This window comes from Heptranchias perlo, chromosome 31 (genome assembly GCF_035084215.1).
Source record: "Heptranchias perlo isolate sHepPer1 chromosome 31, sHepPer1.hap1, whole genome shotgun sequence".
Lineage (NCBI taxonomy): Eukaryota > Metazoa > Chordata > Chondrichthyes > Hexanchiformes > Hexanchidae > Heptranchias > Heptranchias perlo.
The window spans coordinates 5,380,750-5,408,433 of NC_090355.1; the positions used below are offsets into that span (position 1 = coordinate 5,380,750).

The following is a 27,684-nucleotide window of genomic DNA, read 5'->3' on the forward strand; positions in this document are numbered from 1 at the left end:
CCAACACCATCAAAACAAAATAACGGGCTTTTCATCTCATTGCTGTTTGTTGGATCTTGCTGTGTGCAAAACTCTGCCTGACTACATAACAATCACATGTTTGGCAAATAATCCCCCCCCCCCACTCATTTTTTGTCTAATTTTCTCTCTTCTTCTCCCTGGTTCTCTCTTTCTCTCCTCCCCCCGCCGGAAGGATATTGTTAGGGTATCGTTCCATGGGCACCAATCTCCCTCCAGTAATTTGCCCAAGTGCCATTCTTGATGTATGAACCTTGACTATCAGGCTAATCAACAACAGGGGCCATCATAGTTGAGCCCACCTCTATCCTCACCCAGTGTCTACACAGACCCACATCTAGTGGGGATCCCTGGATAGGGATCAGGAGCAGGAACCCTGGCTAATCTTGCATTCCCTAATCCAGGGACAGAGTCCAATTATAGTGTCCCAATTGTTGAAATTAACTAACTCGGCACAAACCAGACATTTAACCTGCGACTTTCCTGGTCTGAATGTCTCAGCTACTCATTGGGTATACTTGCTAAACCATCGGTGGGGTTGTTGGAAAGGTTTAGAGTAATGAAATTTCACACATTCCCTAGATGCTGATTTCCAGCTGGTGATTGATGCTATCTTGTGGCTAGAGATTGTGATTGCTACATTTAGTCTTACAATTTCAAAGTTTAAATAAAATCAATAACTCTTTCTTCACCACTGACAGGAACTAAAATAGCATGAGAAGAAGGAAAGCAGTGAACTCATGAGTGCTTACAAAAAGCCAGGAAAATGATTGGTCTGAAGGCCAAACTACCATAAATGGTTTGGTGAAAGATTTATGCTGAGTGAGTTGATTTCATGGAAGGATCATGCTGTCAACCCTCTCTGGCATCTTTGATCCAAAGCAAAATCTAAAGAACATAAACATATTCAACACATTAAACACAAAAACAAAAATGTAGCATTTTTGGGAATAAATTTCTAAGTAATTGAGTGCTGCCTCGGCAATGTCTGACAGACAGAATCGACTATTTCAATGCACTCCTGGCTTTTCTCACATCTTCCACCATAAACTTAAGCTCATCCAAAACTCTGCTGCCAGCATCTTAACTTGCACCAAGACCCATTCGCCCATCACCTCTGCTTTCTGACCTATACTGGCTCCCGGTCCAGTAATGCATCGATATAAAATTCTCATCCTTGTGTTCAAATCCCTCCATGGCCTCGCTCCCTCCGATTTCCTGTAACCTCCTACAACCCTCTGAGAGATCTACGTTCCACCAACTCTGGCCTCTTATGCATCCCCAACTTCTTTCGCCCCACCACCGGCAGCCATCTAGGCCCTAAGCTCTGGAATTCCTTCCCTAAATTTCTCCACCTTTTCCTCAAGACACTCCTTAAAACTTTATTTTTGACCAAGCTTTTGGCCACCTGTCCTAAAGTGTCCTCCTTTGGCTTGGTGTAAATTTTTGTCTGATTATGCTGCTGTAAAGCACCTTGGGATGTTGTACTATATTAAAAGCGTTATATAAATGTAAGTTGTTGTTGAAAGAGAAACATGTATATCTTTTCAGTAACAGTGGATTAAAATTAAGGCAGTGCTTCCCTCATGTCTCATTGGCAAGTGCACTGAACAGTATGGAATTGGGCCAAAACATAGTTAGACAGACTTGTGTGCCTTCCAATGGTAGTGTGTAATTGAACCAGATGGAGAAGTCCCAGGCTTAATGTCTGTGCACTTGCCAATGGATACATGGGGAACCATTCCCTCCTGAAGCTCTAATCTCAAGGCCCTATTGAAATTTTCAGCATGCCAGTGGAACAGTACTTCTCTCTGTAGCACAAGTTTGATTTACTGGATTTAACCCTGTTTTTTCTTCCAGCTGCGGGCGACGAGGGATGCCCCATTCTTTATTCCTACATATTGCACAACTCGCTGGCCTACGGGGCAGACTGGTCAAGAATATCACTTGATGCTCAGCTCACCACGGAGCGTCAGCCTGTATCTTCAACTGAAACCCAGAGCAAAAGGGATAATGAACCAGGAGCGAAGGAAGCGGGGATCAAGTTTCAGCACCTGAAAATTCAGTACGAGTCTCCCACCGGCATCTTTGACATGGTGGTGGAAGATGAGGTGGATGATTATGGGACTGAGTTTTCTGGCAGTTTGCAGGCCAGTGGTACATCACAGAGCCCAATTATGGACCCTGCAGCAGCAGAGCAGCACAATCCCAAGGCTGGTGCTGATTGGACTAAAAGTAAAGCCAGTCTGTTGGCAACATGTTCTTTCTATGACCATATCTTGCATGTTTGGAGATGGGAAAGAAGCAATATTGTATCTTCCACTTAATTTGTGAAGATTTTAAAAAAGTTATCATTTATAAAGTATTAAACAAAGCCACTTCTTGCATAACTGGTAGTGTGGGGGGAGGAGCAGAGACCGACAGTTCATCTTGTTTATTTTAGTATCCTATAGAAATTCTAAACAGTTGGACACCAGATTGTATAACACAGATGCAGCAATACTCTAATATGGGTGTGGCGAGTCTCCACTGGGATTTCCTGATCTGAGCCAGCTGTGGAGGTGCTGCAGGAGGAGGGAAAAGTGGGAGAGAAGTCATTGGCTTTGCAGATGCATACACCATTAATTGGTCATTGTTAAAGTATAGGAAATATACTTAAGAATGGGTTGAAAAAATGAGTACAATTCATACTATATTTCTGGATTATAATATATACTGCATAATAGCTTGAAAGCTCTCCATATTCCTTCCAGTGGCATTAGGCATACCAATGGAGAGGTTACATAGAATGTTCAGCACAGAAACAGGCCATTTGGCCCATCAGGTCCATGCCTGTGTCTATGCTCCACACGAGCCTACTTCATCCAACCCTGTTAGCATATCCTTCTATTCCTTTCTCCCTTGTGTTTATCTAGCTTCCCCTTAAATCCATCTAGGCTAGTCGCCTGTATCAGGCTGATACAAAAATTGAGATATGAGCAGTTTATAGATGTCCTGTAAATCTCTCTCTCACCACCTTCGATTTCTTCCTGTTTTTATTTGTGGCGATATATTTTTTAAATTTCTAGCTGTTTGGTGTCAGAGCTGCCTTAGTACCTCAGAATAATGCATAAGACGGTGCTTTATAAACTCAGACCATGTCACGTGAATGGTAAATTATCCCAGTTCACTTTTCTTTGTGCTGAGATGAGAACCAGTGCAACTTAACCTCCGTATAAAAACCTTTCTCTTGGTCCTGTGGGCCTCTATGTTCACTTAAAAAGTCTCAGACCTCAAAGAGGAGCTCTTGCTAAAAGCTGCTTTGGGATTTCCTGGAAGTCTATATAGTAGTCAGCCATGACTAAATGTATTTTACTGAAGTATGTAGTTAAAAACTATATTTTTGTCACAATCTTTCTACAATTGCCTTCATTGTTGTATAAATCAGTTTGTAAATGTGTACAAACATGTTCTAAAGGCGCTCTACAACATAATTAAAATGACACATTTTAGTTGTTTAATCATGTCTGAGCTTTTGATTTTTATGCTTGAAGTATTTTGTTTTCTTGAAGTAATGATTGCTCCACATTAGAGAGAGACACACACACATTTTTCTAAGGAGCAAAAGTGCTTACAATATTGCCCCACTCCATTTGTCCATGGTTCCTACCCTTCATCCCCAGTCTCTACCCCCTGCAGTGTCCTGGGCCTTCTGATAACATCTGAGAAGAGCCAGGATTTCAGCAACATTTAGTGAGGGTTGGGTAAGCTTTTCAAAGGGCTGTTTTAAAACGGGTTTATAGATATGTAAACTACTTTCAAGTTTGCAGATTAAAATGTGAACATAAAACACATTAATCATATTGATGCCAAATCAATTTACATTTATATAATGCTCCTTATGGAGAAGAATGCCCCAGTCATTTAAACTGGCTATACTGCTGAAACGGACTACCCTTTAGCGAAGCAAGGAATTTTTTTCCCTGAAAATGTAAAACACCCACATTTAATTATGTTCAGTAAAAATAGTTAAATTGGGCCGTTGCAGCTTTATTCCTCAAAGTTTCAATTGTAGAACAAGATTGCATTTCACCTGATTTTTTTTTTCTAGAGACACAGCAATGCCAATGTAACTTTCTCCCAGGTAGGCCTGTACCAACATGCTGCGTTTGCTAAGAATGAAAGCAAAGTGGCTAAAACACTTCTATTATGATTTAGACTTTGCTCACGTTTATCTCATGCTTTTCCAAAGACTACTTATTCTCCACCAACTGGAGTGAGTTTTTATCCCAGTGTCAAATTACAGCCTTATTACAGGAATTAGAAGTGGTTGTTACTGGGTTTAGCTTATGGATATGAAATAAGCCTCCTGGTGACTTCACATAGGGGAATAATAAACACCATTTAGGCTATAAATTACAGAACAGGTTTGTTAAAAGTCAGGTAAACTAGCAAATAAGTTTGCAATATTTTTATAGAACTTTTAACACATTTTCCCTCCTTGGGTACTAGAAAGATAACATTTCATTAACTTTACTGATAATGGTAAAGCCGGACTATCGCTTGTACTGTATTTTAGATGTGGGGGATGCGTAATGGCCCACCGAGCTCCACACGCAGGACTAGCCAGCAGGAACTCCCTTTGGGATTAAAATTTTGCATACCCCTTTGGATAGGAACAGGAGTAGGCTATTCAGCCCCTCTAGCCTGTTCCGTCATTCAATTAGATCATGGCTGATCTTTTTCTTAACACCATTTACCCGCCTTGGTTCCATATCCCTTAATACCCTCACCCAACAAAAATCTTTCAACCTTAGTTTTGACATTTTCAATTGGCGTCATACACATTGAACACGGCTATCCTGAAGAAAGGCTTTTCAAAACTACCTATTAGGCTGACGGCCAAGCAGGTTATCGGAAGTGCTTTGATCAACACTGATTGCTTTGTAATTACCATGTATTAACATATTAAGGCCTCTAGATTCCCGACTCATTTAACCATTCATAGAGTGAAGCAAGTAAACGAGGCTGCAATTAGCACATTTAATATCCCAAGGGCATTTTGTTTTTGTCACAGCTAGTTTGAGTTTCCTGATAGTACTTGTATATTGACTAGCAATTACAATAAAACAAATTTAAGGTGACAACTACCTCTATTGTTTACTATCTTAACCTTTAGCATACATTTTCTGTCCACAAACCTTATTTCCTGTGCCACAATTTTGAGTCACACTTTGTCAACATTTAATATTGAAAATCTACATATAAACCTATATAATGAAAGTCTGTGTTTAAATATAATGGCAAACCCCAATTTAAATGTGTTTGCAGTCATGGTTTGTTGATGAAACAATCAAATCACTCAAAATGCTTTTTGGAAAAAATGCTATTTTTTTTCTCTAACTGACATTTCTAATATCCAAAATAAAGTTTTAAACAAAATTAAAAAATCAAGAAGTTACATATTTCACAATGACATGACTAAATTAACCCATAACTTTTTTGTGTTTTCTAATACCTTCATTAAAGTTTTTACTTTAAGGCCTCAGCCTGGCTCAAAACCTAGGCTTTGATCTGATATTTTTACCTCAACAGTTGCCTAAAGTTTTCAACCATATCTGTGCATTCTGACCATATATGGTTTGTAGACTTTCCCAGCATGCAATATGTACATCAGCATAACTTAAATATTAGAAGAGTGTGTTCCTTGTCCTGTGAGGATTTGAGTTTCTTTGCTTTTTCCAAAATACTTTGAAAAAAAGTTGGTGATTGAATTCTCAAAGCTTTATGTCAGGAATATCTGGTATTAATTACCCATCCTTCTATCTCCTTCTTTGGCTCAGGATCAATTTTTGTCTGATTACATAGCTGTGAAGTGCCTTGGGATGCTTTACTATGTTAAAGGCACTATATAAATGCAAAATTAATTCCTGGGATGAGAGGGTTGTCCTATGAAGAGAGGTTGAGTAGAATAGGCCGAGACTCTCTGGAGTTTAGAAGAATAAGAGATGATCTCATTGAAACATAAGATTCTGAGGAGGCTTGACAGGGTAGATGCTGAAAGGTTGTTTCCCCTGGTTAGACAGTCGAGAACGAGGGGGCAAAGTCGCAGGAAAAGGGGTCGGCCATTTAAGACTGAGATGAGGAGGAATTTCTTCATTCAAAGGGTTGTGAATCTTTGGAATTCTCTACCCCAGTGGGCTGTTGATGCTGAGTCATTGAATATATTTAAGGCTGAGATAGATAGATAGATTTTTGGACTCTAGGGGGATCAAGAGATATGGGGATCAGGCGGGAAAGTGGAGTTGAGGTCGAAGATCAGCCACGATCTTACCGAATGGTGGAGCAGGCTCGAGAGGCCATATGGCCTACTTCTTATGTTCTTATGATTAGAGGGGAGTTGAGGGAAAAAAAATTCATCCAGAGGGTGGCAGGGATCTGGAACTCACTGCCCGAAAGGGTGGTAGAGGCAGAAATCCTCATTGCACATCCAAGCACCTTTTAAATGCATTTGAAGTGCCATAATCTACAAGGCTACGGACCAAGAGCTGGAAAGTGGGATTAGGCTGGATAGCTCTTTTTCGGCTGGCACAGACATGATGGTCCAAATGGCCTCCTTCTGCACCATAAATTTCCATGAAGTTATTAACAACTGCTGTGTTTTATTATGAACTGCTCAGACTGATCTCTGTGATCAACAACAGCTATGATCATGGTTTCTTTGTTAATGGTTAGAAAAGAATATCATTTTTTTTAGTTATTCAACTGCTTAAAATCCAATTTAATTTTTTTTCTTAACCATTTTTGGGGATTGTGAAATTTTCACATAAAAATGTGTAAATGATGAGCTTTTCAATGTTTTATGGAGTGGATTTTTGTTTGTTTATGGAAATTCATGTTTGTGAAAAACTACAAGTCAGCAAACTCATTAAGTGCAATAAAGGGTGAATTTACTGTTTCGGCCCTCCTGGCACACACTGGAAATGCATATCAGGAAAATGTACAGCCGCAGACTGTGATCTTCCACCATTAATTTTAAGCAATTTACCCTTAAATGCCTCATGGCAGGCATATAAGGCTACAGGGCATTCTCAAGGGGGAGGGTGAGCAGGCAGAGGTTGTGGTCCACATTGGGACCAACGACATAGGTAGGAAGGGAGATGAGGTCCTGCATCAAGAATTTAGGGAGCTAGGTAGCAGATTAAAGAGCAGGACCTCAAAGGTTGTAATCTCTGGATTACTCCCAGTGCCACGGGCTAGTGAGTATAGAAATAGGAGGATAGAACAGATGAATGCGTGGCTAAAGAGTTGGTGCAGGAGGGAGGGTTTCAGTTTCCTGGATCACTGGGCCTGCTTCTGGGGAAGGTGGGACTTGTACAAGTCGGACGGGTTGCACCTGAACCAGAGCGGGACAAATATCCTTGCGGGGAGGTTTGCTAGCACTGTTGGGGGGGGTTTAAACTAACTTGGCAGGGGGATGGGATACAGAGTGGAGCTACAATAGGGGGTGATGTGCAGCCAAATATAGAGAAAAAAACAAGTCAGCTTGGAAGACAGGGCAAATATGTGAGGGCAAGGCTGGATGGCATCTATTTTAATGCAAGGAGTCTTGCGAATAAGGTGGATGAACTGAAGGTGTTGATAAACACATGGGAGTATGATATTGTTGCTGTCACAGAGACATGGTTGAGGGAGGGGCAAGACTGGCAGCTCAATATTCCGGGGTACAGAATCTTCAGGCGAGACAGAGGGGGAGGTATAAGAGGAGGGGGGGTCGCAATATTAATTAAAGAATCAATTACTGCCATAAGGAGGGATGATATATTAGCAGGTTCCTCTAATGAGGCCATATGGGTGGAGCTTAAAAACAAAAAGGGGGCAAGCACTTTGATGGGAGTGTACTATAGGCCCCCAAACAGTCAGAGGGAGATAGAGGAACAGATATGTAGGCAAATCTCAGAAAATTGTGCAAATAATAGGGTAATAATAGTGGGGGATTTCAACTTCCCCAATATTAACTGGGATACTCAGAGTGTAAAAGGCTTAGAGGGTACAAAATTCTTAACGTGCATCCAGGAGAGCTTTTTGAGCCAGCATGTAGAAAGTCCTACAAGAGAGGGGGCGGTACTGGACCTAATTCTAGGGAATGTGGCCGGCCAAGTGGAAGAAGTGCTAGTAGGTGAGCACTTTGGTGACAGTGACCATAATTCGGTGAGATTTAAGGTGGTCATGGAAAAGGACAGGGAGGGGCCGGAAATAAAGGTTCTAAATTGGGGGAAGGCTGATTTTAATAGGATAAGGCAGGATCTGGCCAAAATGGACTGGGATCAGCTGCTTGTAGGAAAATCCGCATCAGAGCAATGGGAGTCTTTCAGAAGGGAGATTGAGACCATACAATGGCAACATGTTCCCGTAAAGGTCAAGGGTGGTTCCAAGAACTCCAGGGAACCTTGGATGTCAGGGGATATACGAGAATGGATTAGGAAAAAAAGGAGGGCTTTTGGCAGATACAAAAGGCTAAAGACGGAGGAAGCCCTAGAGGAGTACAAAAAGTGCAGGGGGATACTTAAAAAAGAAATTAGGAGATCAAGGAGGGGCCATGAAATAACACTGGCGAGCAAAATAAAGGAAAATCCTAAGATGTTTTATAAGTATATTAAGGGTAAGAGGATGACTAGGGAAAAAATAGGGCCCATTAGGGACAAAAATGGCAATCTGTGTGTGGAGCCGGCAGATGTAGGAGGGGTTCTAAATGAATTTTTTGCATCTGTTTTCACTATGGAGAAGGACGATGTAGACATAGAAATACGGCAGGGGGACTGTGATATACTCGAACATATTAACATCGAGCGGGAGGAGGTATTGGCGGTTTTAGCAGGCCTAAAAATGGATAAATCCCCAGGCCCGGACGAAATGTATCCCAGGCTACTGTGTGAGGCAAAGGAGGAGATTGCGGGGGCTCTGACACATATATTCAGAACCTCTCTGGCCACAGGGGATGTGCCAGAGGACTGGAGAACCGCTAATGTAATACCATTATTCAAGAAGGGGAGTAGGGAAAAACCGGGGAACTACAGGCCAGTGAGCCTAACATCAGTGGTAGGAAAATTATTGGAAAAAATTCTGAAGGACAAAATTAGTCTCCACTTGGAGAAGCAAGGATTAATCAGGGATAGTCAACATGGCTTTGTCAAGGGAAGATCATGTCTGACTAATTTGATTGAATTTTTTGAGGGGGTGACTAGGCGTGTGGATGAGGGTAACGCAGTGGATGTGGTATACATGGATTTCAGTCAGGCCTTCGATAAAGTCCCCCACAGGAGACTGGTCAAGAAGGTACGAGCCCATGGAATCCAGGGTGCCTTGGCACTTTGGATACAAAACTGGCTTAGTGGCAGAAGGCAGAGGGTGATGGCCGAAGGTTGTTTTTGTGACTGGAAGCCTGTGGCCAGTGGGGTACCACAGGGATCGGTGCTGGGTCCCTTGCTGTTTGTGGTCTACATTAATGACTTGGATATGAATGTAAAAGGTATGATCAGTAAGTTCGCTGATGATACAAAGATTGGTAGGGTGGTAAATAGCGAGGAGGATAGCCTCAGTCTGCAGGACGATATAGATGGGTTGGTCAGATGGGCGGAACAGTGGCAAATGGAATTTAACCCGGAAAAGTGCGAGGTGATGCACTTTGGAGGGACTAACAAGGCAAGGGATTACACAATGAATGGGAGGACCCTAGGCAAGACAGAGGGTCAGAGGGATCTTGGTGTGCAAGTTCACAGATCCCTGAAGGCGGCGGAACAGGTAGATAAGGTGGTAAAGAAGGCATATGGGATACTTGCCTTTATTAGCCGAGGCATAGAATATAAGAGCAAGGAGGTTATGATGGAGCTGTATAAAACACTGGTTAGGCCACAGCTGGAGTACTGTGTGCAGTTCTGGTCGCCACACTACAGGAAGGATGTGATCGCTTTGGAGAGGGTGCAGAGGAGATTCACCAGGATGTTACCAGGGCTGGAGCGCTTCAGCTATGAAGAGAGACTGGGAAGATTGGGTTTGTTTTCCTTGGAGCAGAGGAGGCTGAGGGGGGACATGATTGAGGTGTACAAAATTATGAGGGGCACAGATAGGATGGATACTAAGGAGCTTTTTCCCTTCGTTGAGGGTTCTATAACAAGGGGACATAGATTCAAGGTAAAAGGCGGGAGGTTTAGAGGGGATTTGAGAAAGAACTTTTTCACCCAGAGGGTGGTTGGAGTCTGGAACTCACTGTCTGAAAGGGTTGTGGAGGCAGGAACCCTCACAACATTCAAGAAGCATTTGGATGAGCACTTGAAATGCCATGGCATACAAGGCTACGGACCAAATGCTGGAATATGGGATTAGAGTAGACAGGGCTGATGGCCGGCGCGGACACGATGGGCCGAAGGGCCTCTATCCGTGCCGTATAACTCTATGACTAAGAACTGTCTTGTCTTGAGAAAAGCATTTAGGGAGTCACCTGAGGGTGCAAGTGCCTGAAGATGGACTGGGGAGGAGGCTGATGGGTGGGAATGTGGTGGGGGGTAGGAACCTGAAGTTTCAAGAGAGTCAGGACATTTTGGGTCCCATCCTCACAGGTACCCCCCCATTCCTAGACCCTGCCCTGCTCCTAGACCCTGTCAGACTCTGATGTCACCTCACCCCAATCTTGTTGGACCCCAGGTCCTGCTTTTGAGTAGTGCTCAAATTTGGGGTGCAGCCTATATGAAAGTAAATATGATATCCTAGAACCTTCAGTCCTATTTTTAAACCAGGTATTTTCCCAATGTTTTAAATTAATTGACTTGGCATTATGTTTTTTCTGAGGTTATGTACCCTTTCCTTTTTTTTCCTCTTTGCACCTGAGTGGTGAGCTGATTGCCTAATCCTAGGCTTCCCCCAATATCTCTCTTGAGGTGACACTAGGAGGCACATCAGTGCAGCCTAGTGAGGAGATTCCCTTCCTTTAACGAGGTTCTTGGCCTTTGCTTGGTGGCTCGTTACAAATTTGGATATGCCATAGATACCTTCTCAGGTTCAGTGGCATCAGTTGCTCCCATAAACGGTCTGATTGTCTTACATATCTATGTGTATGACAACATGACCTAGGAGTTTAACAATATTATCCCCTGGTAATCTAAACAGGATATTAGGAACATCGGAACAGGAGTAGGTCATTTAACCCCTCGAGCCTGTTCCGCCATTCAATGAGATCATGGCTGATGTGACCTAACTCCATATACCCGCCGTAGCCCCATATCCCTTAATACCTTTGGTTATCAAAAATCTATCAATTTCAGAATTAAAAATTAACAATGGAGCTAGCTAGCATCAACTGCCATTTGCGGAAGAGAGTTCCAAACTTCTATCACCCTTTGCATGCAGAAGTGTTTCCTAACTTCACTCCTGAAAGACCTGGCTGTAATTTTTAGGCTCTGTCCCCTAGTCCTAGACTCCCCAACCAGCGGAAATAGTTTCTCTCCATCTACCTTATCAGTTCCCTATAATATCTTAAAAACTTTGATCAAATCACCTCTTAATTTTCTAAATTCCAAGGAATACTACCCTAGTTTGTGTAATTTTGCCTCGGAATTTAACCCTTGGAGTCCAGGTATCATTCTAGTAAATCTACACTGCACTCCCTCAAAGGCCAATATATCCTTCCTAAGATTCGGTACCCAGAACTGAACACAGTACTCCGGGTGTGGTCCAACCAGGGCTTTGTACAGCTGCAGCATAACTTCTAATCCCTTGTATTCTAGTCCTCTAGATATAAAGGCCAGCATTCCAATAGCCTTTTTGATTATTTTCTGTACCTGTCCATGACATTTTAATAATCTGGACTTCCACTGTTTCGAGCTTTTCACCATTACTCTGATCTATCCTTTTTAGGTCCAAAGTGGATGACCTCACACTTGCCTACATTGAAATCCATTTGCCAGTTTTGTCCATTCACTTAATCTATTAATATCTCTCAGTAATTTTATGCTTCCATCTACACTGCTTACGATGCTGTCTATCTTTGTGTCATCAGCAAACTTGGATATGTGGTTCTCTATCCCGTCATCTAAGTCGTTAATAAATGCAGTGAATAGTTGAGAAGGCCCCAACACAGAGCCCTGTGGGACACCACTAGTCACATCCTGCCAATTTGAGCACCTGCCCATTATCCCGACTGTCTCCTGCTGCTCAGCCAATTTCCTAACCAGATCAATAATTTGTCCTCAATTCCATGAGCTTCAACTTTAGCTAACAGTCTCTTATGAGGGACTTCATCGAATGCCTTCTGGAAGTCCATATAAACAACATCCATAAACATTCCCCTGTCCACTACTTTAATCACCTCTTCAAAAATTTCAATCAGGTTCGTCAAGGTGTTCAGTCACTCTATCCTTAATTATAGACTCTGGTAATTTCCCGGCAACAGATGTTGGGCTAACTGGTCTATAATTCCCTGGTTTCCCTCTCTCCTTTCTTATATAGCGGAGTGATACGTACAATTTTCCAATCTAAAGGAACGGTTCCTGAATCGAGAACTTTGGAAGATTATAGTTAGGGCATCTGCAATGTTCTCACCTACTTTCTTTAAAACCCTGAGATGGAAACCATCTGGTCCTGGGGATTTGTCACTCTTTAGTGCCTGGTTTATAAGTACCCGGGGCACGTCGACTCAACATTTCCCACTGAAAATTTGGTACGTTTTATCGTCCACTGTATTTAATTTGGCAGAGAATAATGTGGCTTCACTACAGCTGTGATATTGACCAATGAAGTCTTCAGCAGCTAAACTAAACAACCACTGGGGGTTTCAATCAACCTTTCATACTTGACTGTGCTTTAGATTTCAATGAAGTCTGCACAGGATCTAACAGCAATAATGGACAGAGAATTTACAATTGTTTTCAAAAGGGAAGTGCATAAACTTTGAAAAAAGAAAAATATAAAAGGATACAGGACAGGGCAGGTGAATGGATAAAGTGGATAGTTCTTTTGGAGAGCTGGCACAAGCACAATGGACCGAATAATCTCCTGTTGTGTTGTAAAATTGTACAATTCTATGTGCATCCACCATAGGTTTAATCGCATTAGCAACTTTTTTACTCGTAACATTTTGTTCTGACACAATATTAAAGCTGCCTTTTCACTTTTTATGGCTATTACCGTTATCCTTTCACTGATCCTTAAGCAAAATTAATACTGCTTTTAATTGTTTGTTTCTTTGACCTACTGATCAGAATGGTTAATTCGTTCATCAGAAGGTTCCTTTGATCTAAAAGAATTTTTTCCATTTATCGTGAAGATATGTACGTTTGATGTAAATTGATTGTATCTCAGTCGATGTCCAATACATTCACCCTTGTATTTTGTGAAGTCTAACTCGTTTTTAATTGGATAAATACATGCGCTATCATTGAGTTTCTCTGGGAATCTCTACCTTGAAGAGTTCTATTTCACACACAAGGGATTAAAACCAGTGCTTTTGAAACAGAACAGTTCTTTCTAAAGCTGTTATCCAGGCAGGGTGAAGGGTTCTTAGAAGCTTAGGTGGGGGGAGAAACTTCAAGCAGGAGGGCAAGGAGAGGCTGAATTTGCATTGTAATAACAAGATTTTTTTTTGTGAATTGTCTTGGCACTTGTATTTTGGTTCAGGGTTCTTAGATATTTTTTCTTGTGCCCAAAACAAAAGCCAGCTCCCATTGCCAAACCTACACTTCCTATGAACTGAAGTGATAACGTGTGTTAAGTAATGAGGGAACCGTGCCCAAGGCATTTATTGTCCCTGTATTACAATAACAACTTGCATTTAAATAGCACCTTTAACGTAGGAAAATGTCCCAAGGCGCTTCACAGAAGTGGAATTAGACAGAAATTGACACCGAGCCACAGGAGATTAGGATTACATGCCAGATTTCAACTACGCAGACAAGTCACTTCAATGTCCAATTAATATCAGTTACACCAGACATTTTCATAGTAAACTAAACTATCATACAGGTTTATTTACAGATGCAGCCATTTACAAAGCAAACAGTAACAGCGAGTTATTGAAACCAATCCATGTAACACAGCAGCTTTGAACTAGTTTATGAAAGGTTTGTCTGTTTAACCCTGTTAGTTGAATTTATTTGCTTGGCTTTCTGTGTACATCTTTCAAAAATAAAAAAGACAAAAGCTTCCTGTGAAGGGACTAGTTACCAAATCTCTATTGGTTACAGTCTCTCAAAATTATGTAGGCATCCTACCTAGAGCTGTATCTTGTTTCCATTTGTAGCTGCTTGGTCAAAGTCGTAACCAGCACGTATATCAAAACTGTCAGTTTCTTATATTCTTACAGTTTCACCTTTGAAAAGTCTGTGTGCAAGATAGAGGTAATTTACTCAATGGACAGAAAACTGAATACATACACAAAAGCATCCCCATGGTGTTTTGACAAGCGCTATTTGTATTTAGGTTATCAATAGATTATGTAATAAATTAATAGACTGGTGATACACGTGAATTTGGTGACTATTTACCTAGATGCATACTTCTATTAGTAATCACCTGTATGGTCTTGTACAGCCAAAAGAATAGATAATTCTCCCAGTATGCAGTGGAGAAACCATTTTGAGTTATATCTTTCTTAAAAGAACCCATTAAGCTGAAAAACACAATCATAGAAGTTTACAACATGGAAACAGGCCCTTCGGCCCAACATGTCCATGTCGCCCAGTTTATACCACTAAGCTAGTCCCAATTGCCTGCACTTGGCCCATATCCCTCTATACCCATCTTACCCATGTAACTGTCCAAATGCTTTTTAAAAGACAAAATTGTACCCGCCTCTACTACTGCCTCTGGCAGCTCGTTCCAGACACTCACCACCCTTTGAGTGAAAAAATTGCCCCTCTGGACCCTTTTGTATCTCTCCCCTCTCACCTTAAATCTATGTCCCCTCGTTATAGATTCCCCTACCTTTGGGAAAAGATTTTGACTATCGACCTTATCTATGCCCCTCATTATTTTATAGACTTCTATAAGATCACCCCTCAACCTCCTACTCTCCAGGGAAAAAAGTCCCAGTCTATCTAACCTCTCCCTATAAGTCAAACCATCAAGTCCCGGCAGCATCCTAGTAAATCTTTTCTGCACTCTTTCTAGTTTAATAATATCCTTTCTATAATAGGGTGACCAGAACTGTACACAGTATTCCAAGTGTGGCCTAACTAATGTCTTGTACAACTTCAACAAGACATCTCAACTCCTGTATTCAATGTTCTGACCAATGAAACCAAGCAAGCTGAATGCCTTCTTCACCACCCTATCCACCTGTGACTCCACTTTCAAGGAGCTATGAACCTGTACGCCTAGATCTCTTTGTTCTATAACTCTCCCCAACGCCCTACCATTAACGGAGTAGGTCCTGGCCCGATTCGATCTTCCAAAATGCATCACCTCACATTTATCTAAATTAAACTCCATCTGCCATTCATCGGCCCACTGGCCCAATTTATCAAGATCCCGTTGCAATCCTAGATAACCTTCTTCACTGTCCACGATGCCACCAATCTTGGTGTCATCTGCAAACTTACTAACCATGCCTCCTAAATTCTCATCCAAATCATTAATATAAATAACAAATAACAGCGGACCCAGCACCGATCCCTGAGGCACACCGCTGGTCACAGGCCTCCAATTTGAAAAACAACCCTCTACAGCCACCCTCTGTCTTCTGTCGTCAAGCCAATGTTGTATCCAATTGGCTACCTCACCTTGGATCCCGTGAGATTAAACAATACAGAAAGGAAACCCATAAAGTGTACTAAATACTTCATTTTTATTGGAACTTGAACTAAATCAGTTCATTGTGTTCGTGTACTTTTAGTACATGGTGATCATTGTTATATTTAACTATATTAAATGCATATTAGTTGGTGTAGTCTGTAAACCCTGTGATAATATTCATCATTTTGACAACAATTTAGTAATGCAGTGCAAGATTTTAAATGATAGATAATTAAAATCTAGAACAATGGATTGGGACAGAGAAGGAGTAAATGGGGAGGGGGGGAAAAGACATAAATTAAATTCCAAAAATGCACGAAGGACTCCTTCCTCAAGCAGTATATTAGACAGCCTACTAGATCTGTTCATGACTAATGAAATACATCAGATAGCACTTTGGAAACAGTGATGATATGGTTTAAGATCTAATTAGAAAGGGAAAAATCAGTACAAAAACTAGAACACCAGATTGGATTAGGAGTGAGCTCGCTGTGGTGAAGTAGGAGAAAGTGGCACAACAGGACTAGAGCAGCAGTGGGAAGTTTTTAAAAATGAGATTGCATAGATTCAGAATAGAAACCAATTAAAATTGAAGAAGAGGGTCTATGAGGATAATAAATGAAAAAACTAAATAATGAGAAAATAAGAAAAGAAATTGCAAAAGCATCAAAAGGAACAGCAAAGTATTTTACAAGTATATCAGTAAAAAAAGATTTGTTAAAAGCGAGGTGGCATCCGAGGAGAGGATTGCCAATTTGTAGATGATCAAAATATGGCAGAGGCCATATAAGCACTTAGCATCACTCTTTACTAAAGAGAAGGATATCGGAGAGAGGTGAATCCTGAAGTGGTTCAGAGCGAGATTAGAATGGGTAAAAGGAATTTTTAAAAATTTTTTTTAAGATAAGCAAGTTAGGCTAAAGGAAGACAAAATGCCAGGGCCCGACAGGATCCCGAGGGAGATGAAGGAAGAAATTACAGAAGTTTTAGAAATAATATTTCAGGGTTCTACTGAGTGTGGGTGTGTGCCAGGGGACTGGAGAGTGGTCTACGTAGTACCCATTTTTTTTTTTAAAAAAAGGGAGGTAGAGGTAATCTGAGTAATTACAGACCAATTAGCTTAATATCTGTGGTAGGGAAATTTAATCTTTTTTAAAAAAAAAGTGTCTTTAATTAAGGATGAAATTACCACGTTTCTCGATAAAGAGAAAATAGAAGTAACATGTGTGGATTTCAAAAGGGACGATTGTGCTTGTTAAAGAATTCTATGAAGTTTGAGGAGAGACATGGTAGATGGGGAAAATGTAGTGGGTGTAGTGTATATGGACTTTAGGAAAACCACTGACAAGGTACCACACAGAAGATTACTAGAGAAAATTAAGGGGTATGGAATTAGGGGGAAGATAAAGGATTTACTCAGACCAGACGTCACAGAGTTTTACCATCAGCTAAACTAACTGCAGCACCATAGAATCCTGGAAAGTTACGGCATAGAAGGAGGCCATTCAGCCCATCGTTTCTGTGCCAGCCGAAAAAGACCTATCCAGCTTAATCCCACTTTCCAGCAATTGGTCCGTAGCCCTGTAGGTTACGGTACTTCAGGTGCTCATCCAAATGAGTTGAGGGTTTCTGCCTCTACCACCCTTTTAGGCAGTGAGTTTCAGACCCCCATCACCCTCTGGGTAAATACATTTGTCCTCAGCTCCCCTCTAATCCTTCTACCAATTACTTTAAATCTATGCCCCCTGGTCACTGACCCCTTTGCTAAGGGAAATAGGTCCTCCCTATCCACTCTATCGAGTCCCCTCATAATTTTATATACCTCAATTAAATCACCCCTCAGCCTCCTTTGTTTCAAAGAAAACAACCCCAGCCTAGCCAATCTTTTCTCATAGCTAAAATTCTCCAGCCCTGGCAACATCCTCGTAAATCTCCTCTGCATCCTCTCTAGTGCAATCACATCTTTCCTGTAAATATGGTGACCAGAACTGTATGCAGTACTCAAGCTGTGGCCTAACCAATGTTTTATACAGTTCTAGCATAACCTCCCTGCTCTTATATCCATGTTTGAGGAGTTGTGACAACTGGTCACATTTAAGCCTGTTCCTATAGAGCCTACACATCATCACTGGGCTTATTTAGGAACATAGGAATTGCAAAACGAAGAAAGATCATGGTCTATCGAGCTCACCTTCCACCATCCTGGCGGTCGCTTGGTACAACGATAATGGAGCTGTTGACTAATCATGACAATCAATCTTTATCAGTTAGTCTACAACAGACCTAGAAATGAAGTGAGGAAAATCCCAGTGTAGAGCGCTTTTGGAACCATAGGTCCAAAGTCACCTGTTCCTCCCAACCACATCGTTTAGTGTATTAGTCCCCTTTTCTAAAATATATTTAATCTACTATAGTTTTATACTGGGAAAGACCCTTATTTTGTAAGTTTTAGTTCATCAACTTAAATTGCTACGACTACCAGTGACAGATCAGTGACCACCAATACTTCTTCACAGTGTTACCTGCCTCAAAATGCTCTCTCCTGCCACAAAACAAGTTGGAAGAATACATTTAAAAAAAAATTGTACACCGGTTGTTTTTCCACAGTTCAAGCGGATCTCATATGAACTTTTTACATGTCCATTACACTTAAGCGAAATGGTAGTGACACCACAACAACAGATGTAGTGAGAGACAAGGTTTAATTAGGTTATGCTGGGGGTAAGGAAAAGCCCACACACCAAACTTGTTGATAAAATCAATGTATTTGACATTTCTTCTCTTGATATTCCAGTCCATCAAAACTATATTTACTTATCCAGTAATGACTAGCACAGACATCATTTTACTGAGATCACACCACAGATGGCTACTGCCATCTAAATATCTCACAATTCAGTGCAGAAAAATGCCCCCAATCCAGTTCTTATTAACGTGCGTAATTCTTTGGAAACAGTTGGAAGAGCTTGCCCTCTTGTGTCGGTTCAAAGCCGTATTTTTCTAGGTTGTTCAGGTTGAAGGTCCCTTCCTGAAAGTCCTTTTCTATTTGCGGAGCAACAGTTTCTGTGAAGAGCTTCTTGGCAGTCAGGGGCTGCTCTGTTCCCCTCGGTGCTTTGTAAGACACATAGGGTTTCAGTTTAAAACCTTCTAAATTGGGGACCACAAACTCAGGCACCATCTTTCTGATCTTTATAAACTTGCCACTGGAAGTAATAAACCCCGCTGGTTTGGCTCCCCGAGGTCTATAGAAACTGCGGGGTCCACGCTTGCTTGTGAGTTCTGCCGTCCGGTCAGCTCCACGCACCAAACCCCGAGCCAGATTTGACAGTAATCCCATGGTTGATTACACCTAACTAAGACAGATAAAGGTGTTAGGGATTATCTGAACAGCTCCTCGAGATAAAGGCACAGCCTTTCTCAATCACTCTCCAAAAGTAGTTTTGTTTTGTTGCCAAGCCAAAGTCAGAAAAATTGCCTAGAGAAAGGAGAATGGGCAGCAGTAACATTCAGGAAAAGAGCAGCATGGAAAAGATGATCAAGTGGGGGCAAGATCACTGAAAGCAACTCCATACATTTCAATTAAATTACTCAAACTAACCTCAAGATATCAAGAAAACAAAATGCAACTGTCACAGAAATGAACCCTTGGGTGCCAGCACCTCCAAGGAATTTGGCACATCCTAGGACAGCCATTTAAAAAAAAAACAGCCCCCATATTGGGACACTGAAAAAAATCCCCTAATACTGCATAACAAAGCGACTCAGATTTCAATGGTAGTCTTATTACCGCAACATTCATCACTCAACCAGTCCCTTGCCTCCACCTGATGCCCTCGTCTCAGCAAAATTTAAATTTCTCCCATCCCAGTCTCCTCCCCAGTACTGCTCCCAACTTCGCTCCCTCGTCCAAGGGGTGCAGACTTGAGTGTATTTGGTGCATAATTGGTTTAGCCACCAATACCAGATCTGGCTGGACCATATAAAGTGCTTTTGAGCCTCACTCTCCTCTGCCAAAACTACCCACTAACCTCAGAACCATCCTGGTGAGCAAATATAAACCCGGCCTCTTTTAACCATGCTATCCTATCTTTATTTTGGCCAGCCAGGCGTCTGACACACACACACTCTCATCACCACGCTTAAGAATCTCCAATCCATCCACTGAGAAATCCACAGAGTCTCCGCTTGATATGGGACATGTCTTGCTTACTTAGATCCAGAGTACTTACGAGCAGGATGGTCCGAACCAAGGCTATTGGGACTCCCAAGTGTGACAGAGTACTGCTGAAGTTTAACCAGATAAAACCACTCAGCTAATCAGTGGAGACGACTCAGAAACTTCCTGCTGCTTTTCCAGCTAGTCACACTACCTGTTACAGTACTGGCTTGCAAGGATATCTGGAACTGAATCCCAGCCCTTCCAGGTACTAGTATTGGGCCAGGCTATCTGATTAATCAGCAATAGCATCCCCTCGAGTATTATAGACTTGCCTGGCTCAGGCATCCAATTACCAAGTCTGCCACAGTTCGAATATCCAACCGGCAGGCATCTTTTAGCCAACTTGATCCCACTGAAACCTGTCTTATCTACCTATCTCCAAAAGGAGGATAGTTACTATTTTTTAAAAAATTCACTCAGGATGTGGGCATCACTGGCAATGCCAGCATTTACTGCCCATCCCTAGTTGCCCTGAGAAAGGTGGTGGTGGTAGGCCTTCTTCTTGAAGTGGTTTGAAACAACTAAGTGGCTTGGCAGGCCACTTCAGGTGGCAGTTAGGAGTCAACTACATTGGTGTGGGACTGGAGTCACATACACACCAGACTGGGTAAGGATGGCAGGTCACTAGTGAACCAGTTGGGTTTGTACGACAATCCGACATCTTCATGGTCACTTTCACTGATACCAGCTTTTTAAAACAAAACGGAATTCAAATTCTTAAAGTTGCAGGCTAAGATTTGACACAGCGGGTCACTAGACAAGTGCGGGATCAGCCCACAATAAGCGGACAGCAGGCACCAGGAGCTTTTGACGAGCAGCACAACTCCCCATAAAATGCGAGTGGCCACAGCGAGGACACACAACCTCCCTGCAGCCCAGTCACAGGATCGAGACGTGCGGAGCGAAGGCGGGGCAGATGGAGCCAGGGTCATAGTAAGGCACAGCACAGGAGGGGGGGGGGCCCATCGTGCCTGTGGCGGCTGTCTGAGGTCCAGATCAGCCACGCTGTGACTCGAGGGGCTGAACGGCCTCCGCCCCGCTTCCCACAGCCGCTCGCGCCCGGGCCCCGCTCTCATTCAACGACACGAGCCGCTGCCCGGCGTAACCAGGGAAACGGCGCCTTAGGCCCAAACCACCCGCCCGGCCTTCCACCGCCACCGCCGCCGCCGCTCGCGCTCTCACAGCTCGATTCCCCCACTCCCAAACCAACACCGGGTCTCGGTCTCACACTCTCTTCCCCCTCCTCCGGAGCCGGAGCCGCCTCACTCCGAACCCCTTCCTCACTCCTCCTTTCTCACCTTCAACTCGCGGCCCTCTCCTCGCTCTTTGGACTCCGACCTGCGCCGCGCAACAAAGCGCGCCGCCATTGGCTCCCCCGCACGCGCCCAATCGCGACGCCCCTTGCTGCCGCCGCCTGGCCGACTGGCCTATCAGGCGGGGGCCCTGGGCTGCGCAGCACAACAAACTGCCTGTGTTGGGTCAGAGGGAGGCGGAGGGTTAGTGCAGGGACAGGGGGCAGGCCGAGCCGGACAGAGGGAGAGAGACCGACCGACCCACTCACCCACCCAGGATCGGGGACAGCCCAGCGGCCATGGACACTAGGCCGCCGGATCCAGAGACGATGCTCGACCCAGGTACTGAATCATTTCTCGTTATTTTTAAAATGGGGCGCTGCAGCCTGGTACCGGTAAAGGTGCGCCCGGGTATAAACCCCCACACCGGTAAAGGTGCGCCCGGGTATAAACCCCCACACCGGTAAAGGTGCGCCCGGGTATAAACCCCCACACCGGTAAAGGTGCGCCCGGGTATAAACCCCCACACCGGTAAAGGTGCGCCCGGGTATAAACCCCCACACCGGTAAAGGTGCGCCCGGGTATAAACCCCCACACCGGTAAAGGTGCGCCCGGGTATAAACCCCCACACCGGTAAAGGTGCGCCCGGGTATAAACCCCCACACCGGTAAAGGTGCGCCCGGGTATAAACCCCCACACCGGTAAAGGTGCGCCCGGGTATAAACCCCCACACCGGTAAAGGTGCGCCCGGGTATAAACCCCCACACCGGTAAAGGTGCGCCCGGGTATAAACCCCCACACCGGTAAAGGTGCGCCCGGGTATAAACCCCCACACCGGTAAAGGTGCGCCCGGGTATAAACCCCCACACCGGTAAAGGTGCGCCCGGGTATAAACCCCCACACCGGTAAAGGTGCGCCCGGGTATAAACCCCCACACCGGTAAAGGTGCGCCCGGGTATAAACCCCCACACCGGTAAAGGTGCGCCCGGGTATAAACCCCCACACCGGTAAAGGTGCACCCGGGTATAAACCCCCACACCGGTAAAGGTGCGCCCGGGTATAAACCCCCACACCGGTAAAGGTGCACCCGGGTATAAACCCCCACACCCGGTAAAGGTGCACCCGGGTATAAACCCCCACACCCGGTAAAGGTGCGCCCGGGTATAAACCCCCACACCGGCAAAGGTGCACCCGGGTATAAACCCCCACACCGGCAAAGGTGCGCCCGGGTATAAACCCCCACACCGGTAAAGGTGCACCCGGGTATAAACCCCCACACTGGTAAAGGTGCGCCCGGGTATAAACCCCCACACCGGTAAAGGTGCACCCGGGTATAAACTCATACCGGTAAAGGTGCACCCGGGTATAAACCCCCACCGGTAAAGGTGCGCCCGGGTATAAACCCCCACCGGTAAAGGTGCACCCGGGTATAAACCCCCACCGGTAAAGGTGCGCCCGGGTATAAACCCCCACACCGGTAAAGGTGCACCCGGGTATAAACCCCCACACCGGTAAAGGTGCACCCGGGTATAAACCCCCACACCCGGTAAAGGTGCACCCGGGTATAAACCCCCACACCCGGTAAAGGTGCGCCCGGGTATAAACCCCCACACCGGCAAAGGTGCACCCGGGTATAAACCCCCACACCGGCAAAGGTGCGCCCGGGTATAAACCCCCACACCGGTAAAGGTGCACCCGGGTATAAACCCCCACACTGGTAAAGGTGCGCCCGGGTATAAACCCCCACACCGGTAAAGGTGCACCCGGGTATAAACCCCCACACCGGTAAAGGTGCACCCGGGTATAAACTCATACCGGTAAAGGTGCACCCGGGTATAAACCCCCACCGGTAAAGGTGCGCCCGGGTATAAACCCCCACCGGTAAAGGTGCACCCGGGTATAAACCCCCACCGGTAAAGGTGCACCCGGGTATAAACCCCCACCGGTAAAGGTGCACCCGGGTATAAACCCCCACCGGTAAAGGTGCACCCGGGTATAAACCCCCACCGGTAAAGGTGCACCCGGGTATAAACCCCCACCGGTAAAGGTGCACCCGGGTATAAACCCCCACCGGTAAAGGTGCACCCGGGTATAAACCCCCACCGGTAAAGGTGCACCCGGGTATAAACCCCCACCGGTAAAGGTGCACCCGGGTATAAACCCCCAGACCGGTAAAGGTGCACCCGGGTATAAACCCCCAGACCGGTAAAGGTGCACCCGGGTATAAACCCCCAGACCGGTAAAGGTGCACCCGGGTATAAACCCCCAGACCGGTAAAGGTGCACCCGGGTATAAACCCCCAGACCGGTAAAGGTGCACCCGGGTATAAACCCCCAGACCGGTAAAGGTGCACCCGGGTATAAACCCCCAGACCGGTAAAGGTGCACCCGGGTATAAACCCCCAGACCGGTAAAGGTGCACCCGGGTATAAACCCCCAGACCGGTAAAGGTGCACCCGGGTATAAACCCCCAGACCGGTAAAGGTGCACCCGGGTATAAACCCCCAGACCGGTAAAGGTGCACCCGGGTATAAACCCCCAGACCGGTAAAGGTGCACCCGGGTATAAACCCCCAGACCGGTAAAGGTGCACCCGGGTATAAACCCCCAGACCGGTAAAGGTGCACCCGGGTATAAACCCCCAGACCGGTAAAGGTGCACCCGGGTATAAACCCCCAGACCGGTAAAGGTGCACCCGGGTATAAACCCCCAGACCGGTAAAGGTGCACCCGGGTATAAACCCCCAGACCGGTAAAGGTGCACCCGGGTATAAACCCCCAGACCGGTAAAGGTGCACCCGGGTATAAACCCCCAGACCGGTAAAGGTGCACCCGGGTATAAACCCCCAGACCGGTAAAGGTGCACCCGGGTATAAACCCCCAGACCGGTAAAGGTGCACCCGGGTATAAACCCCCACCGGTAAAGGTGCACCCGGGTATAAACCCCCACCGGTAAAGGTGCACCCGGGTATAAACCCCCACCGGTAAAGGTGCACCCGGGTATAAACCCCCACCGGTAAAGGTGCACCCGGGTATAAACCCCCACCGGTAAAGGTGCACCCGGGTATAAACCCCCACCGGTAAAGGTGCACCCGGGTATAAACCCCCACCGGTAAAGGTGCACCCGGGTATAAACCCCCACCGGTAAAGGTGCACCCGGGTATAAACCCCCACCGGTAAAGGTGCACCCGGGTATAAACCCCCACCGGTAAAGGTGCACCCGGGTATAAACCCCCACCGGTAAAGGTGCACCCGGGTATAAACCCCCACCGGTAAAGGTGCACCCGGGTATAAACCCCCACCGGTAAAGGTGCACCCGGGTATAAACCCCCACCGGTAAAGGTGCACCCGGGTATAAACCCCCACCGGTAAAGGTGCACCCGGGTATAAACCCCCACCGGTAAAGGTGCACCCGGGTATAAACCCCCAGACCGGTAAAGGTGCACCCGGGTATAAACCCCCACCGGTAAAGGTGCACCCGGGTATAAACCCCCACCGGTAAAGGTGCACCCGGGTATAAACCCTCACCGGTAAAGGTGCACCCGGGTATAAACCCTCACCGGTAAAGGTGCACCCGGGTATAAAGTCTCACCGGTAAAGGTGCACCCGGGTATAAAGTCTCACCGGTAAAGGTGCACCCGGGTATAAAGTCTCACCGGTAAAGGTGCACCCGGGTATAAAGTCTCACCGGTAAAGGTGCACCCGGGTATAAAGTCTCACCGGTAAAGGTGCACCCGGGTATAAACCCCCAGACCGGTAAAGGTGCACCAGGGTATAAAGTCTCACCGGTAAAGGTGCACCCGGGTATAAACTCATACCGGTAAAGGTGCGCCAGGGTATAAACTCTCTCACCGGCAAAGGTGCGCCAGGGTATAAACTCTCTCACCGGCAAAGGTGCGCCCGGGTATAAACTCTCTCACCGGCAAAGGTGCGCCAGGGTATAAACTCTCTCACCGGCAAAGGTGCGCCCGGGTATAAACTCCCAGACCGGTAAAGGTGCACCCGGGTATAAACCCCCACCGGTAAAGGTGCACCCGGGTATAAACCCCCACCGGTAAAGGTGCACCCGGGTATAAACCCCCACCGGTAAAGGTGCACCCGGGTATAAACCCTCACCGGTAAAGGTGCACCCGGGTATAAAGTCTCACCGGTAAAGGTGCACCCGGGTATAAAGTCTCACCGGTAAAGGTGCACCCGGGTATAAAGTCTCACCGGTAAAGGTGCACCCGGGTATAAAGTCTCACCGGTAAAGGTGCACCCGGGTATAAAGTCTCACCGGTAAAGGTGCACCCGGGTATAAACCCCCAGACCGGTAAAGGTGCACCCGGGTATAAAGTCTCACCGGTAAAGGTGCGCCCGGGTATAAACTCATACCGGTAAAGGTGCGCCAGGGTATAAACTCTCTCACCGGCAAAGGTGCGCCAGGGTATAAACTCTCTCACCGGCAAAGGTGCGCCCGGGTATAAACTCTCTCACCGGCAAAGGTGCGCCAGGGTATAAACTCTCTCACCGGCAAAGGTGCGCCCGGGTATAAACTCTCTCACCGGCAAAGGTGCGCCCGGGTATAAACTCTCTCACCGGCAAAGGTGCGCCCGGGTATAAACTCTCTCACCGGCAAAGGTGCACCCGGGTATAAACACATACCGGTAAAGGTGCGCCCGGGTATAAACTCTCCCACCGGCAAAGGTGCGCCCGGGTATAAACACTCTCACCGGCAAAGGTGCGCCCGGGTATAAACTCTCCCACCGGCAAAGGTGCGCCCGGGTATAAACTCTCCCACCGGCAAAGGTGCGCCCGGGTATAAACTCTCTCACCGGCAAAGGTGCGCCCGGGTATAAACTCTCTCACCGGCAAAGGTGCGCCCGGGTATAAACTCTCTCACCGGCAAAGGTGCGCCCGGGTATAAACTCTCTCACCGGCAAAGGTGCGCCCGGGTATAAACTCTCTCACCGGCAAAGGTGCTGCAGCTGTGTATGGGTGCACTTAGATAAAAATTCCCAGTGATTGGCTGCTTCTTGGATGCCTGTTACAGCTATAGGGACAGGCACACAATGTAAGAGCCCCTGAATGTGGGAGGTAGCTTAACAGTTTGCTCAGCAGCATACAGCTACTGTCATACAACAGCTAAGCTCACCACACGGAATAAACACATTGCATACCCTGACCTCCACTGCATTTATTTGCATCCCTGCCAGTACATTTATAGAAGGCGGTCGCCTTGTAAGAGCTTCATTCTGCTTTCTAAGCTATACCCAGACAAGCACACTGATAAGATTGCTAGTGCTTTTAGTTTCTGAACAGTTTCGGGCTCGATTTCTGTGCTTAGTTGTTTTTCTACCTATGAGCTTAACTCCTCTTGGAATTTCAGGTACATTGAGGGATTGGTTTTCAGTGATTTTTTTTTATGAAGCCAAGAATTTGGTGCTGTTCAGGGATGTAGTAGTTGTTTTTCAATTATGCTTTTGTTGCTGTCCTCTAGTGGTTTTACGGAACTTTATCTGTTGTTGTGTGACCAGTTTTCAGCTGTCAGTGTATTCAGTATTGTGAATAGAATTTCAGTAAAATATGTTGGTCCTGAATTTGCTGAAAATGTACGCTATAGTAATGCCACATTGACGCCACACACCGTTATTACGGCGCAGAAATTCCAGGAAATTCTGGTGTGAGTGACTTGTGCCAGGTCATAATTTGCTGGGACCTTTGTGCTGCTCCGTAGAGACCCACACTGAAAAAGTTGAAAAGCTAATTAAAATCAATGGTGAGATCGAGTTTGCTGAATTAATGTCACTGTGATCGCCACTTAAACCCATTGCAGAATGGCGTGGGAGGGCTCAGAATCAGTAAGGTATTCAATCACTCAGCAGGTTGCCTGAGGGTAACGTTTTACTGACCTGTTCTAGGAACTTCATTGAAATCTTAAACCTCAATTAAGTAATAAAATAAGTGTTTTGACAGCCAAGCATGTGCCGATTTTCTCCTGACTGATATTATTTCAATAATGGCCCAGATTTTGTTGTCAAAATAATGCTGAGGCTAATGGCGCTCGCTGTTACTTATGCACAAATGGTACAGCAACTTCAGGCAGATGTGCGGTTAAGTTTAAAAAAAAAATCCAAAAGTTGCTGTCCGAGTCGCGCCGTTCTGCCGTTAGCTTCACAAAAACGTCATATCGCCGTCTGCCTCATCATTCAAATGCATTGAATGGCTGAAGTTGCTGTATTTGTGTGGCAAATATGAATTAAACTCACCACTGAAGGCCGGGGTTCGGGGGGTGTGGAAGAATGTGATCCAGGTCTTGGTGGGGGGCTAAGAGAGGGAGATTGTGGTCCAGACGGGGAGATGGATCACGCTTTCCTCCTCCCCACCATTAGACCTGGATCACATTCACCTGCTGCC

General features: G+C 45.4%; 3 protein-coding genes across 11 annotated transcripts in view; 2 read left to right on the forward strand and 1 right to left on the reverse strand.

Annotated features, from left to right (window-relative positions):
* Positions 1 to 3,518, forward strand: part of dph7 (diphthamide biosynthesis 7) — a 33,430-nt gene extending 29,912 nt beyond the window's left edge. For both annotated transcript variants that reach the window (XM_067969545.1, XM_067969544.1), the window contains one exon: positions 1,879 to 3,518. In XM_067969545.1, coding sequence (XP_067825646.1) covers positions 1,879 to 2,345 — 467 coding nt within the window. In that variant the 3' untranslated portion in view covers positions 2,346 to 3,518. The remainder of the gene's footprint in view (positions 1 to 1,878) is intronic.
* The window catches only part of mrpl41 (mitochondrial ribosomal protein L41), a 128,331-nt gene extending 106,901 nt beyond the window's left edge, over positions 1 to 21,430 (reverse strand). For 2 of the 7 annotated variants that reach the window (XM_067969549.1, XM_067969550.1), the window contains exons 1-2: positions 21,298 to 21,430; positions 14,259 to 14,367 (exon numbers count right to left, since the gene is read on the reverse strand). In XM_067969549.1, coding sequence (XP_067825650.1) covers positions 14,259 to 14,281 — 23 coding nt within the window. In that variant the 5' untranslated portion in view covers positions 14,282 to 14,367; positions 21,298 to 21,430. Of the gene's footprint in view, positions 1 to 14,258; positions 14,368 to 18,465; positions 19,134 to 20,009; positions 21,077 to 21,227 lie in introns of those variants that run through there. The other 5 variants (XM_067969553.1, XM_067969554.1, XM_067969557.1 and 2 more) reach the window with 5 other exon arrangements.
* Positions 20,926 to 27,684, forward strand: part of pnpla7b (patatin-like phospholipase domain containing 7b) — a 293,395-nt gene continuing 286,636 nt past the window's right edge. For both annotated transcript variants that reach the window (XM_067969546.1, XM_067969547.1), the window contains exon 1: positions 20,926 to 21,633. In XM_067969546.1, the coding sequence (XP_067825647.1) occupies positions 21,591 to 21,633 (43 nt within the window). In that variant the 5' untranslated portion in view covers positions 20,926 to 21,590. The remainder of the gene's footprint in view (positions 21,634 to 27,684) is intronic.